Raw genomic sequence first — 16,832 nt, forward strand, 5'->3', positions numbered from 1 at the left:
AGGTCCATCTTACTGACAAGTGGCGAACAGGACAAAATGCGCGTCCTGGATCCCACTGATATCCACTATCCATCTTTTGCTTATAATGCTTGTTGTAGGATAGTTTCTATATTTATATCATTTCAGATTATTTCACAGTAATAGTGAAAATATCTTTTTATCTAAATATGATTCATTGTAAAACCTAAATATTTTCAATCATTGTATTCATGACTCCATTGAAGCTAGACCACCATTGAAAACCTGGTAGGATTGGACAGCAATTTTGTCCTTGTATGGGAGGATTAATTGATAATATCACACATTACCGACGATGGTAATTCATGTTTTCGTCACAGATTCATACATGAAAGTCGGTACAGGCGAATATATTTTAAATTATAAATAGTTAATTTCTGATTATGGTCAGGAATGAAAAATGATTATAGAAGTTGACCGAGAACCCTAGGTCATAATATTAAACGTTATAAGGTGAAATATTCACAAGAATGTGGAGCAATCAACTTACAGCCATTGTTGGACAATAGTCTGTAAATGGATCATTCCCACCGAAATATTCAGGAGGATATTCAGTGTCAAATGGGGCTTTGGAGAAGAACCGATCTTCTTTAGGAACTGGGGTTCCATACCTCACAATAATACATCTTCCATATGAGAATGCATCCCGACATCTTGCTTCATTGACAGTGTCACAGAATGGGATAATTTTCCTGCCGCTTAACGAAAAAACAAACAATCAATTTTAAAGGCAATTAGTAATTTCATTTTTCGTCATGTATCTTTATTCAAAACAATTTACTATGCCATCAACAAACAGAGTATTATGTTTGAAGTTAAATATCAACAGTAAACAGTTAGACAATTTCATTATGGAATGTTTGAAGTGATTACAAGTTCACCTAGTCTGAGAACGAAACAAGGACTCTGTGACCTGAGACCAATAAGTTAGCTATTCTGATGCGTCACAGCCCCGTTAACTAGAGAGAGAACTTCATTTTCGATACAGAGGAACATACTCCGCAAGCACCCAGAAGCACAAGAAATAATAACAGGTAAAAATCAAACACATATATACAGCAATGAATTGTCCTTAGGAAGCGTTACAAAATTGCATACTAAAAGATACAACGAACCAACAGTGTTTAAGATTCTCCCAAGTGGGAAATACAACCCGACAGTGAAAATGAGCGCCTTTGGTACGAAAACAAGAAATCCAAAATTTTAAAATAAAATTACAAAAATAAGGTATTTACCAAATGAGTTCTGGGGATCTACTTGATGGTATATTGAAAGGTAAGAAACTTTGATAAATTGATAGACATCTAATATAATCAAAAATATAAATATTAAGGAATGGATCTGAATTATTGAATTACCAGTTGCGATCGCATTGTGTAACTTTGAGTTACATAGCGAAGCAAGAGCTGTAGTCCAACAATTGAGGATATATGCGACTCAAAATAATTATCTGTCAATAATATCAAAGTCGCAATCTTAAATACGAACGCCAAAACAGTCCCACTGTACAGAGCTGAAACGTGGAGAACCACTACAACCATCATCAAAAAGGTACAAGTATATATAAATACTTATCTACGCAACATACTCAACATCCAACATTAGCCGGATACCATCAGCAACAGCCTTCTGCAACAGAGAACAAACCAGATTCCAGCAGAAGAGTAAATTAGGAAAACACGTTAGAAATGGATAGGACATACATCATGGAAATCATCGAACTGCATCACGAGGCTAGCTCTCACTTGGAATCGTGAAGGGAAGTGAAAAAGGGGAAAACCAAAAAACACATTACATCGAGAAATAGAAGTAGATATGTAAAGTGTGAAGGATTGTTTGGAACAGCGTTTGATGAAGAGTGTTGGTGGTTGGCCTATGCTCCTCCACGAGGAGTAACAGGCGTAAGTAAGTAAGTAACATATATTTTGTCGATTAGACATATGAAGGTATTGAACAAAGAATAATATTATAAACTCATAAATGAAATGACAATTGACTCACTGTTGTCGTCTAATTTGAGCATAGTCGAGGCAACTTTTCATGCTAAAGTCACATCCTAATTGTCTACCATATTCCCATTTCATTGCTTTTGAGTAATCAACAGTGTACCAACTTAGAAATGACATAAAAGAATTTATAAAGTCGAATTCCACATCATTAACGAATGAATAACAATAATGAAAGTTAGTACAAGATACACCAGAGGGTGATATAATTAATACAAACTACTAAGTAAAGATGATAGTTAATTTATAGTTTACTTTTTGGATGAAAAGTGCTGATGGGAGGCCTACGCTCCACGAGGAGTAACAGGCGTAACTAAGTAAGTGAGTAAGTAAGTATAGTTTATTGTAACTGAAAAGGACTGATTACCAGATAAATTCAAAATGAGTGTTTTAGACAAGTGTGATAAAAAAGAAAAAGTGAAGAACAACGAACGTGATGAAGTGTATATAGTTTTGAGAAGAGTGGTATTGCATAACAAAATTTGAGGTTTTATAACAAAGATAGTTTTATTAAGGATAAACCTGTCATTTGTTGACATGGTTAAAGTATATGCAAAACTATTGTGGGTTTGGTATGGCGGATGTGTCACTCAATTTAGTGGACTAGTTGAAGTGAGACATTAACACCGTTAGATCCCGACTGGCTCAGTGCCGAGAAGTTTAAGAGTACTTGCGCGAGATTAATAAGTCTTGGGTTCGAATCGCGCGGGACGGGGTCATGGGTAAGCATTGCTGAGAAGTCCCGCAATGCGAAGGGTTGGCCTCCCAAAGTTCCCAGGCTTTCGATGGTGGTTTAGCTTCAATTGACCCATGATCTCAACTATTGAAATTACTACAATCTCCAGAAAACCCCTTTCTGATATGAATGAATCATTTAATGTATTTTGGTTTGGAAAATATTTTATATTCGCTTAATAAAAAATATGAAACTGAGTTCAGAAACCTTCAGTCTGTTCAGTCATTTCCATCATGTCTCTGAGCCAATGTTGGCGTTTACGACAGTGTTCTATCCCGACGAGAATAATGGATGGTTACTGTTGGGATCCATTTATAGACAAATCATACACACATATTTTTATAGTATAATTGTTAAGTAACTAAATTATTCATATTTTTGTTCCTCTTATGATTTGAGCTATTTCGACCCATAGACTATTATTATACGATTTACCGTTCTTGAGTTGTGTCCAGTCTATTCATTACAGTCTCCCGCATTCACAGTCACTTTTAACTTGGTCTTGTACAAATGTTATTTCCAATTTCATGGTACGATGTGGCCTGTTTGATTGGTATATGAGCCCAGTATGTTTGAAATACATAATTCATATTGCAGAGGCTGAGATTGGTGTTCTGGACTTAACCTGCAGGACTAAACAGGTAGATGGATGGATAAAGACTGTAAACTCTTCGTACTTGTTTTATGCGTTATTAGTCTGGTCGAATAATCACTGTTCTTTAATTGGCGGTATCATTACGGCACATATTGATCGGGGCACAAGTCCACAAGTTATAACAGACAGAAGTAGGTTCATAGACTGTGCGATTCATTCAGTTTCTCAAAAAAATGTGTAGTAAGGTAACAGTTACAGTAAAGATGGACCGTCCGTAACACTGCCTCTAATAACATCCTTCCAAAACCTGTAAACATAGGCTCGTGGAGTTCAGATTTCGAAATCGTTAACGAAACCAAATCTTTTATCAGAGATTCTGCATGACAATTGACATTATTCTTTTATATCCATCGTTGTAATAAAAAATAGGTAATTACTTTGTCTAACTTTGCTTACCCCGAATCCTCAAAGAAGCTAAGAGTAACACGCGATACAGAGTAATCAATTTGTATTCTTCCAGCCATTATTTCGCTCTGAAATCCAAGATGATAATACACTACATAAACAATGAAGCAACTAACATTTATGGTTATACAAGAATACGGTTTTTTATGCTATATTATTCTCAATAATATTTACGTCCTAACCTTTACTGAACTATCATCAACAAAGTGTATACCCTACTACTAATAATAGATGAAAAAGCTCTGCTTACCGTACCGAAATGTGTTACTTTGTTCACATAAGTAATTAATGATGATTGCAGCTGGATCCAAGACCCGTATTTTATTCTATTTAGGATTCGTCAACTGGAAAGAACATCAACTCCGGGATTCAGGTACATCCAGCTGACGAGTCCCAAATAGGACAAAACGTGCGTCACAACGTCACAAATAACTGTCACTCTTAACAAAAGTCTAATATCACGGTAATTGTTTAACATGTTGACTTTATTTGCTACTTAACTCCTTAATACTCTTAATTCAATGCAAATAATTTCAGAAATAGCAAAATATATTATTTTGACCGTTGTTTATCACACAATTTAAGAATGTACAAAATTCATATTCATACTTAAGTAAACTCACTGAATATGTTCTTCCCTCCCAATGCGATCCTATCGGTCCAGTTTGGTATTGATTTTCCAAATCTGCTCCATCTAACTGTTCACAATTGAAATGTTTTTTCGCAGCGTTCTAAATATTATAAGTATGTACAATTTGATTCTTTTTAATTAAATGAAGAGAAACCCAGAATAATTTTGTTTTTGATTTAGATCATGAATCGATTGATGTTAGACGTCTATTGAAAACCTGAAAGCACTAGATGGCCGTTTCGTCCTATTGTGGGACTCCTCAACAGTGTGCATCCACGATCATGCTCGTGGAGTCAAACCCAGAACCTTCGATTTCATGAGCGAACACTTAATCTCTAGGCCACTGATCTCAACAAAAATAAAACTTAATAACTTCCACAACTCCATACTGATAATAATTTTTTTGTTCTATTTCTAAATAATTAAATACAATAAAGTCAGTCTATGGATTCATACACTAAATAACAATAAATTCTTTTCTTTAAACGACATAAACACTTTCACTGATAACCAACCAACACCAAGAAACACAAAACACTTGTTTCTTCTTAACATATGGTTACATACAAGTAGACACAAATTAAACGTAGATACGCACTGTTGAGGAGTCCCAAAATGGGACGAGTTGGCTGTCCAGTGCTTCCAGGTTTTCTATGTTGGTCTAGCTTTAATTGACTCATGAACTCAACTATTAAATTACTATAATATCCACAAAACCCCTTCTTGATAATCCATATATGATTAGTTTAAGGGTTTTCATTCAGAAAGATGATATAATTTCAGTGGTTGAGATTATGAGTCAATTGAAGTTAGACCACCACAGAAAATCTTGGAGCAGTGGACGGCCGTCTTGTCCTACTATGAGACTCCTCAGCAGTGCTTATCCACTATCCCACCTCACGAGATACAAACCCAGGACCTATCAGTTAAGATAGTGTACATCAGTCGATGAGAAAAATTTCTTTTCGTTCGAGGTGAGTTAGTGAATTTCTATCTAACATTTTCTTCATCATAAAATGATATGAATTGTATAAAAGACTTAACTAACCAGGATTTTAGGAGTAACGAAAGCATAAAAGTCTTTTGTAAACCATCCTGCCGCACTTCTCCATCTTCTTGTGATCTTTTGGATAGTGTTGATACTGTGAAGAAGACGTTCGAAATATCAAAAACTTGCAATATAAGCACATAAATTCTTTAAAAAATATTCCTTCGAAAGAAAGCCTGGTGATAACGCTACACAAAACAGTAGTTTTCAAGAATTATTCAAATAGATTTGTATGGTGAACCGTAAATGAAATATTAGGGTCATCATCCTAACTAATTGTTTATTTATTGATCGTAAATATTGGTACAAAGGCGCATCGAATATATATGCGCCACACAAGTCATTTGATTTGTGTGTGGGCTGGGATACTGCCCGGGTGCCCAAACCGAAGCAGATCGCTTTGTTAGGGGACCACATCCAGAGACTTCTATATAAAGGTCCAATCCACAAAGCAGTGGAGCAACTTCAGGAGATGCAGTCCCACGGTAGTTCGTGATCAACAATACGTTCATACGCCACTTGTTCCTTCTAGATCATGGAGTTCATGTGCACCATTAGTTTAGAATTAGGGTTTTCCAACTCACCTCTGTGGATCTTCCATATCCACCAACCCGTTTAAAGTGCCAGACATTCGCTTTTTGTCCTCTCAACTTCATAAGCGACACTCCTGGTGCGAGAAAGCAGTGGGTAGGACTCCCCTGGCAGTGACTGTATACTCATGGCCATGTGAGGGCATTTCGAGGGAGAGAGAGCCGACTCTCCTCACTCTCGGTCGTACCAGGGCATTTTTGCGACTAATTATATATAACATATGATGTGTGAAATCTACCTTTAAAGATCAGTACAGAGCTTCTATTATTATTATATCAATACACAAGTAAATCAATCATATGCAAATGAAGAGTAACTTTGGGTTTAGAGTTTTGATTTTTTTTTGACGCTGAGATACATCAGTTACAGATCTAACTTATGTGTTCACATGGTTAAGATTAGCCTATCTGTCAACGATTACTTGCATAGTATTGTTCATTCATCTAAATGAAGTTATCATTGCAATAAAAATATATATCTGAGTCAGCAGTCTGCTCTTTTGTTTCAAACCTAATAGTGAATTCCAGTCACATAATGATGCTGAAAACACTGTTGATAGGACATATTGTCTATGGCGATTTGAGAGAAGTGACTTTTTAAATACTAAACATGGTTTTAGACAATGACAGAGGTAAATTTTAGAAAATAATAGTCAATGAAATCTGTATAAAACTGAATTTGTAACTGATTTTATACCTTTATATATAAAACATCGTAATTTACTCAATGCAATAACAAATAGTACATTTCTATTTCTTCATTAGGTTTTTGATTGAGATCATGAACTGGTTGATGTTAGATCACTACTGAAAATCTAGAAGCACTGGACGGCCACTTCGTTCTATTGTGGGACTCCTCGGCAGTGCGTATCCATGATCACGCTCGCGGGGTTCCAACCTGGGGTCTTCGTCCTGCGCGCGAACACTTAATCTCTAAATCACTGAGCCGACATCCGATGGTGTCGATGTCTAACTTCAATCAATCCACGTAATGGCGCGACCATCTTCCATTGTACTGAGGTAGATACCTGTCTCTACCCATCACGGAATAACTCCACTGGTCACGGCTTCTCACTAGAACTCCGAGAATTCCCACACGAAGCTAGTTACCAGTAAGCACATGGTAATTATCAATATAGGGTTGTGGAGATTATTAAGTTTTTTTAATTGAGATCATTAACTGATTGATGTTAGACCACCATTGAAAACTTGGAAGCACTGGACGGATGTGTACTGCTGAGGAGTCCCACAATAGAACGAAGTGGCCGACCAGTGATTCCAGGTTTTCAATGGTAGTCTGACATCAATACATTCATGATCTTAATCAAAATCTTAATAATCTCCACAACCCTATACTTATATTTCTGTATTAAAAGTTTCCTGAATTTCTATTGGTTGAATATATAGAAACATGAAATTCTCACCTCGGAATATAATGTCCATATTTATCTCTGTACTTTGGCTTACGTGTTTCGTCCCTGGGAGTTCGAGGTGTCCCATTTGGAAAGCGCATAAAAGCGAAGTTGTATGATGAAAATCCCTAAAATATAATACATTTTAAAAATGTTAAGTAATGACTATACAGAATCAGAATAGTACATATGAGATTGTATATACCTGTTCATATTTACAACACCAACATGTCAAGAATATTAACACTAGTTTCAGATAAATAACTGAATAACACTATGAAGAAAGAACTGATTGACATTTTGTAAATGAAGCAATTACTGTATAATTCTCAGATTTTACTAAGATGCTATTATATCCTAGTATGGGACTCCTCAGCTGTATAATGCTTCCAGGTTTTCTACCGTGGTCTAGCTTCAACTGACTCATGAATTCAACTATAAAATTAATAGTTAACTTAGGTCATGTTTACGTAGCTCTTAGCGTTGATCAAGTTTTATCGGTTAGTTATCAGCGTGGTCACTGGTCGTAAAGACTTTATATTCTATGCTTTTTTTCGATGGTTTGAGGTAATCAGGAGGTCATAATAGAAAAACTAAACATTAAGATATCTGTTGTTGCCAAATATATTTTGATAGAGTTTTGTTCTCTGAGCTGCATGATCGTTTGATCACGGAGATTTCATCGTTCTTCTGAACAATAGATGGAAGTCTGACTGAAGTTTGTGTTGATGATGTCGTTCAGAAAAACAATGAAAGCTTCACGATCAACCTATCCATCCCAGAGAACGAAAGTCCATTAAAATCATCCATTTGAGCTAGAAATCTTCTTCACAATCTCAATGCTAGATATATTTCAATATAATTGTTCAGTGATCTCAATGAATAGAAAAATACTCTTTATCTTATCAAAATAATAAATGAACTTACAAGTGCATGACCAATTTCATGTAGGAAAACTCCAATTGATATTCTATCTTCAGGATAATGGACTCCCATATTTCCTGGGCAAACATTTATAAATCCAAGAATTGGCCTAAAGTATTAAGTAGTATCAATATACGGATATAAAACAATGAATGAATTGTTCTCAATTAAAGTAATTAAGTAAGTAGTTACATCACAATTTCATTTTGTAATCTAAATTTATCCAGTATTACATTACATATTTAATTCAATAGACATTGTAGATAGTTGGGTAGTTGGTTTAGTGACATAATATCTTATGTAATTTGTTGAATGAGTGTTTCGTGTTACTGGGATTACAAAAAAAAGATCATTCGTTCAAACCTATCTACTTTAGAGTTGACAATCTATTTACTTTCTTACGCCTGTTACTCCTCGTAAAGGAGAATAGACCAACCACCAACACTCTCTATCCTACCCTGTTCCAAACAACCCTTCACACTTCTTTCCAGTTGTTATTCATCTTTTACATATCTACTTCTATTTCTCGACGTAATGTGTTCTTTGGTTTTCCTCTTTTTCACTTCCCTTCACGATTCCAAGTGAGAGCGTGCCTCGTGATGCAGTTCGATGATTTCCATAATGTATGTCCTATCCATTTCTAACGTGTTTTGCTAATTTACTCTTCTGCTGGAAGTTGGTTTGTTCTCTGTTGCAGAAGGCTGATGCTGATGGTATCCGGCTAATGTTGGATGTTGAGTATGATGCGTAGATAAGTATTTATAAATACTTGTACCTTTTTGATGATGGTTGTAGTGGTTCTGGAGGTTTCAGCTCCATGCACAGTAGAACAGTCTTGACGTTGTAATTGAAGATTGTGACTTTGATATTATTGACAGACAATTGTTTTGAGTTGCATATATTTTTTTGATTTTAAGATTAAGGCTCTTGCTTTTTCGTTTGCGTATGTTGTCGCCGACTGATGCAGAGGCTGCAGCTACACTAGTCGTCTTCATTTGCATTTGTTTGTGTGTATGGTGTGGGAGGGCCAATTTATCTGCGAAGTTCAAATCTTTTAATTGATTCTGAGCTGTCCATTGTATTCCGTGCTTCCCCTCAGATGTGAAGTCTTCATAATCAAGCCAACCACCAGAAGAAAGAGGAAAAGGGAGAGTAGACAGCCTTGTCTGACTCCGGTCCTTACTTGGAATGCATTTGTCGGCTGTCTTCCATGCATGACTTTGCACTGTAGTCCGTCGTGTGAGTTCCGATAATGTTGATTATCTTCTCATGAACTCCATAGAGTCGAAGAAGTCTTCATAATGCTCTCCTATCCACAGTGTCAAACGCCTTCTCATAGTCAATGAAGTTGATGTATAGTGATGAGTTCCATTCAACTGATTGTTCGACGATGATCCGTAGCGTCGAAATTTGGTCTGTGTACGACCGATCCTTACAGAATCCAGCCTGTTGATCTTAAAGGTGGGTGTCTACTGAATCTTCCATTCGGTTCAGCAACACTCTGTTGAGAACTTTTCCTGGTACTGACAGTAGTGTGATGGCTCCGTAGTTCTCACATATACTCAGACCTTTCTTTGGTATATTGATGAGGTGTCTTTCTTTCCAGTCCGTCGACACTTGTTCCTTCTCCCAAATCTTCTTGAATGGAACGCGGAGCATGTTTGCAGTTACTTCGATGTTTGACTTCAGTGCTTCAGCTGGTATATTGTCGGGTCCTGTTGCTTTCCCGCTCCTGATTATTCGGATTGCCATCCTGGTCGTTGGTAGAGTGACGTCTATAGGAAGGTCTGTGTGTTCTGGACAGAGATAAATCACTCGTAAACTAAATTCAAGGTTTAAAGAATGAATTGTACTAATTATCGATTTTAATTTAATGAACTTAAAGTGCTAATAACGTTTACAGACTTGCTATTAGTGACTAATTCGACTTTCACGTGCGACAGTTTCATGGAAATAGTCTAACCTATTTCTTATTGCTCAGATGTTTACTTTTTCTTAGTTGCATCAAATTTAAAGTGTAGCTACTTATTGTTTAGAAATTTGGGACAGCGTAAGTTAAACTGCTATATTTTATTCATATGTGTATTGATTGTTTCAGTGTTCTCGTTGATATTTAGGACTACAGTTCATCAGTCTGTTATTGGTATACGTTCATCATGTGCAGATTGTTCTGATGGTGTCTTAAGTCATTAAATTACAGTCATAAATTTCCATGAGAAGATTCAAACAACCAATACAAAGATTGATTAAACTTCACCTCATTGTACTAGCTAGTAACTATCTGGAAACAGTAGCTAAGTGAATAACGTGATGGCGCTTAAAGCGAATAGTACTGGGTTTGAGTCCCAGAATGAACATCATCGAAGTGAAGCAGGTATATCCGACTGACGAGTCCTAGATAGGATGAAACACGCATCCTGGATTTCACTGCTAACCATCATCCAGTTAAGTAACTTTAAATACAATGCATGTCTATTTTGTACTTGTATTTCAAAACAGATTCAAAGAACAACTACTGAATGGATAAAATTGGAAGGCAATTCCTTAACTTCCACAATATTATCGTAAACATTTGATTTAAGAGTATTATAGTTAAAAACATTGGTCTTTGAACAAGCAATTCAGTCATTTTTCTTTCATCTAAAACAAGAATATGCTCTAATAAATATATCTAATTACCTATCTGTTTCCTCATCCATTAAGCATGATGATGCATATGCTGCTGCACCACCATAACAGGTAATTGTATTTATAGCATCAACAAATAGGACATAACCGTCAGATGGTATTCCACTTCCATTTCTGTAAGATCTATGCAATCGGTTATTTTTTAATTGATAACATTCCTGAAAGATAATCATGATAGAATAATTGAATCGTAATATTCTAAACACAACTAATAAAATGTAGACCATTGAGATGATGGAGAAGATTTGTAGCTCAGGTGGATGATTTTGATGAAGTTTTGTTCTCTAAGTTGGATGTTTTGGTTGTGGAGCTTCAAGTAGAAGTTTGTGCTGATGATGTCATTCAGAAGGATGATGAAAGCCCCATGATTAAACCATTGAGCTCAAAGAACAAAACTCCATCAAAATACACATCATTGTTTTACGAATTGAAATCTAGTTCAAGTAATCTCATTTTTACGTATATAGAGCTTGAATAACTCCTGAAGATGATTAGTTGTTTTTTATTCAATTCTCGTTGAATGAATGTACATAATCTTAAAGGATGATGAAATAACTTAAACAGTGTTGTATCTAATCTCTGTTCAGGCTATCATAGCTGTTGTATGACAAAAGTCATACACCGAATTTCGAGAAAGAGTATTCACAATTATGATAATATTAATATACAAATCTATATTTGTTTCTAAAGAGACTACATTTCAATGTTGATTCTATAATTATCCCGACTCAGTGATCTAGAAGATAAGCGTACATGTGTGAGACTGAAGGTTCTAGGTTCGAATCCCGCGGGCGGAATCGTAGATGTGCATTATTGAGTATTCTGTATTTCACACATTCAATCACTTATAAGAAATGAATTAAAAATCTAATACACATCTCATTGTTGCATTTTAAAAATATTACACCTGTACTCATACTCACCCCTACATACTGATCTGGAATTTTCACCCCTCCGCACAGAACATCGCGTTTACACTTCGACTTGTAACAGACTATGGAATTATTTGCAGTAACTGTGCGATAGTATCCACTTTCACAATACCTTGATGAAACAAAATAAGAAAGTTTTTCATTTAAGAATAAAAGAAATCTATCTATTAAGTTTTAATCTAGAATAGTGAATTACTTAAGTTACTTAACAAGATACCTTCAAACATTGAAATGACAAGAATCACAAGTGTGACAAGAATGCTAATGATTACATATCAATAAACAAGTAAGCTAACAGTACAATCACCTTTTTGCTAGTTGTTTTCCACTTCCAGGTTTCTTGACTGTCAATGCTTCTTCCCAATACTTTATTGCTACTTGTGCAAATTTCTGTTAAAATGTAAAATAACACAAATAAAGTATTACATTATTAATTTTAATAATTGAGATCATGAGTCAATTGAAGCTAGATCATCATAGAAAACCTAGATGCACTGACGGCCGTTCCGCCTTATTATAAAACTCCTCAACAGTGCGCATCCACGATCCCGCCTCGAGAGATTCCGACCCAGGACCTATCAGTCATACGCGCGAGTGCTTAATCTCTACACCATTGAGCTGGCCGGCATCCAATGACATTGATGACTTACTTCAGTCAATCCACGAAGTTCCATCACCATCCACCATTGTTATCAGTGAGTTACTTACTTACTTACTTACGCCGGTTACTCCTCGTGAAGGAGCATAGGCTGCTCACCAGCATTCTCCATCCAACCCTGTCCTGGGCAATCCTTTCTAGCTCCGTCCAGTTGTAATTCATCCTTTTCATATCTGCTTCTATTATCCGACGCAATGTGTTCTTTGGCCTTCCTCTTTTTCACATCCCTTCACGATTCCAAGTTAGGGCTTGCCTCGTGATGCAGTTTGACGATTTGCGTAATGTATGTCCTATCCATTTCCATCGTCTTTTCCTAATTTCTTCTTCAGCTGGAAGTTGGTTTTTTCTCTCCCACAGAAGGCTGTTGCTGATGGTATCCGGCCAATGGATGTTGAGTATCTTGCGAAGACAGCTATTTATAAATACTTGTACCTTCCTGATGGTGGTTGTTGTAGTTCTCCAAGTTTCAGCTCCATACAGTAGAACTGCCTTGACGTTCGTATTGAAGATTCTCACTTTGATATTGGTTGAAAGTTGTTTTGAGTTCAATATGTTCTTCAATTGTAGGAATGCGACCCTTGCTTTGCCGATCCTCGCCTTTACGTCTGCATTTGAACCTCCTTGTTCATCGATGATGCTTCCTAGGTATGTGAAGGACTCTACATCTTCCAGAGTTTCGCCATCAAGAGTGATTGGATTGCTGTTCTCCGCTTTGAATTTGAGGACCTTGGTTTTCCCTTTGTGTATACTGAAGCCTACTGATGCAGAGACTGCTGCTACACTGGCTGTCTTCATGTGCATCTGTTCGTGTGTACGTGATAGGAGGGCTAGGTCATCTGCGAAGTCACTAGTGAGTATATGTTGATTAACATCAAAAACGGTTTTTGTGAATATTATATTAATTTTAATAGTTGAGATCATGAGTCAATTGATGATACAGTATCATGGAGAATCTGGAAGTACTGGATGACCGCTTCCTCCTACTTATTACTTCAACGAAAATCATATTAATCAAAACTTAAAACTGTTACAATTAAATCATTCATAGAAACAATGAAAAACATTACTAAACTGAGAAAAATGTTTATCATAAATCATGTGAATTACCAAGAGTTTAACATAATGTTTCAATCTGCGGAAATTAAAAGTAAAATACGTATAAAACTTTAAATGTTTTGGCGCTGTATTCCGTCTCTCGACATCATCCGAATATACAGTGACAGTATGATCCTAAAATTTCAATCAAATTCTCTAGCAATATTGAAACTACCAATTTCACTAAAGGAGGTGAACCACAGAATGATGTCGAATTGACAATATGACATATGATCAAAATGAAAAACCATTTAATGAATAAATGAATAAGCATATCTGTTAAGTATGGTGGTAACTAACTTATGTCATATGTATACCTATATATATATATATACATGTTGTTGTTGTTGTCTGAAGTTCACAGACCAATCTAATGTCTCCGGTCTATCTCGTTGGTTTATTTCTCACTATACTTTTAACAGTTTCGATGGAGAATAAAACCAATTCACACAACAAAAAGAGAAAAGAAAAGAGAAAAGAAAAACGAAAGAAAAGAATAATGTAGGTTTACTTTTTGTCTTAAATTCAAAGATTCTGGACAATTTGATTTGATTGGTGATTCTCTTAACTTGAATAAGTTTAACTTAGTTTCAAAACAAAATCTTCCCCCCTCCCTATTGCGAAACATTTGACTGAGTCTGATCATAATGTTGATATTAAGTCAGTATTTGTAGTGTTGTACAAAAGTCTTCAAGGGCGTTGTAGTGTCGGTTATTATGTTAAGCCCATATAATTTATTCTGGCTTTCGGACAGGTCAATCAATTCATTCTACTTGAGTCACATTTTCACCTCGTTACTTATTCGCTTATCGATCTTGACTGTTTTTATATGAGCGCGTAGGTGTGTGTACACTTCTTATCCCATTTACTCATCACATGTCTGCAACCTATTTTTGTGTAACTATAACTATTGTTTAATGCTTGGTTAAATGGTAGTTGGCTTACCCGTCATCTCCACTGTTCGTCGTTTCTATTCTCTCCATTCCATTCACTTCATATACAAAAAATATGTATTCAAAAGTTCATTCTCGTTATTTAACTTATCTAAATCCGTTATTGACTAATGCGATTAAAGTCGACGGATAGGCGACATATATATTTCAACAAGAATCATCGTTAAGATCTCCTTGAAGTCAGATCTCGAACCACTGAAGGGAAGAGCCCTTTCGACAACATCGTTCGATCTAAATGACGACAAAATAAAGGGCCGCACAGTGTATACTAAGGTTTATTGAAACCTTGGCTATGCGAAAATTGAAACCTCTTTTTTATATTCAAAAAAAATTTGTTCTTACCCTTAACCTATCGTCGTAATACTAATTGATTATCCAGAGTGATTATTACATTGTTTTTGTGTACTTTATTATTTTGATTTCCTTTGTTATGGCTTACCTTTAACCTGTTTAGTTGACCTTTTAATTGTCATATACAACATGTTTTAATAAGTACATTATATGTGATCAAATTGTTCGAAATGTACTACGCAAATGTATCATCACATAGTTCTGTTGATCTTCGTCTTTTCATTGCATTATCGAAATTTATCAAAAGCAATACAACCGAGTCAGTTGTGAGATAGTAACTCACTGATGACAATGGTGGATGCGTCGCTCAATTTCGTGGATTAGTTGTAGTTAGACATTAAAACTGTTGGATGCGGGCTCAATGGTCCAAAGGTTATGATGAATCGGTTTTCAAGGTTTCCATGGTTCATGAAATCAACTATTAAATTACATTTTTTTAATGATTAGAACTTCTGTTCCAAATAATTACATTTTCATGAATAATAGTTGACTGTCGAATTTTTCAGTACACTAAAAAGTCAATTTACATACCACAACAACTGTCAATACAAATGTCAAGACAGTTGCACTGTATGGGGTAGAAACTTGGAGAACTTCGAAAGCCATCATCCAGAAGATACAAGTGTTTATTAACAGTTGTCTACGCAAAATTCTTCAAATCCGTTGGTCAGACACCATCAACAACAACGTACTGTGGGAGAGAACAAACCTGATCCCAGCGGAGGAAGTAGTGATGACGAAGCACTGGAAGTGGATAAGACACACATTGAGGAAAGTAGCCAACTGCGTCACAAGACAAGTCCTTAGTTTGAATTTTCAAGGCCAAAGGAGGCTAGGAATACCAAAGAAACATTACTCAGAGAAATGTAGACAGATATGAGAAGATTGAACAACAATTGGATAGAAGTAGAAAGGAAGGTCGAGGATAGTGTGAGTTGGAGAATACTGGTCGGCAGCCTATACTCTATTGGAAGTAAAAGGTGTAAGTAAATGAGATAGTCAATGACAGAATTATTGTCCATGAATGTTGAACTCGATTGATAGTCTGATTAAATTATATCCTGACGATAATTAGACATAACTTTGAGCAACTGATTCCGTACACATAATACACGAATATCAGAAGATACAATAACCGATTAGGGAATAATGATTTATTTTAATTATTAAGAGAACTACGTTTAAAAACACAGAATTAACATAACACAACGAAAACACGAATGATTGTTTGATTGGGATAAGTCATTTATAAAAATAAGTAATTCAAAGCCTTACAATCAGATTGATATACTACTACTCATATCTATTTCATTTACTGACTATACAATTTATTATTCTTTTCGTAATACCTCAGGTTTGATCCAATGAAATCGACTTTTCAAAAAAGAAATTGTCTTCAAATCACCTTTGTCAAGCTTTAATGACGAATCTTTTGTGATTGAATGGTTGCGTTTAATCAAGATCTGTTAAATCTTGAGAATTGATTTACTTTTCCATTCATTTAAGGAAGTGCATAGCAACTCTTATTTCAATTTTAAGACTGTTCCTATGCATATGTGTATCTGTGCTCCTGAACAGTGGTCCCATTGGTTCTAGTTTCTGTTGAAATAGAAAAGATTTTCTGATAAAATTTGGTGGAGCGATAAGTCTATTAGTTGCTCATCAAATTACGCCTCTTACTCCTCGTGAAAGAGAATAGGCCAACCACCAACACTCTCCATCCAGCCCTG

General features: G+C 35.7%; 1 protein-coding gene across 1 annotated transcript; it reads right to left on the reverse strand.

The window, feature by feature from the left end:
* Positions 1–499: 499 nt before the first annotated feature.
* Positions 500–12,808, reverse strand: MS3_00010871 (uncharacterized protein; the record flags this gene model as incomplete). Its single annotated transcript, XM_035730965.2, has 11 exons — positions 500–716; positions 2,020–2,130; positions 3,812–3,888; positions 4,444–4,551; positions 5,500–5,593; positions 7,514–7,629; positions 8,429–8,534; positions 11,105–11,271; positions 12,037–12,157; positions 12,353–12,435; positions 12,803–12,808. The coding sequence occupies 11 exons, from the start codon at positions 12,806–12,808 to the stop codon at positions 500–502; spliced, it is 1,206 nt and encodes a 401-aa protein (XP_035588688.2).
* Between the last annotated feature and the right edge of the window lie 4,024 nt (positions 12,809–16,832).

The sequence above is a fragment of the Schistosoma haematobium genome, chromosome 4 (assembly GCF_000699445.3).
Source record: "Schistosoma haematobium chromosome 4, whole genome shotgun sequence".
In the NCBI taxonomy this organism is placed as follows: Eukaryota; Metazoa; Platyhelminthes; class Trematoda; order Strigeidida; family Schistosomatidae; genus Schistosoma; species Schistosoma haematobium.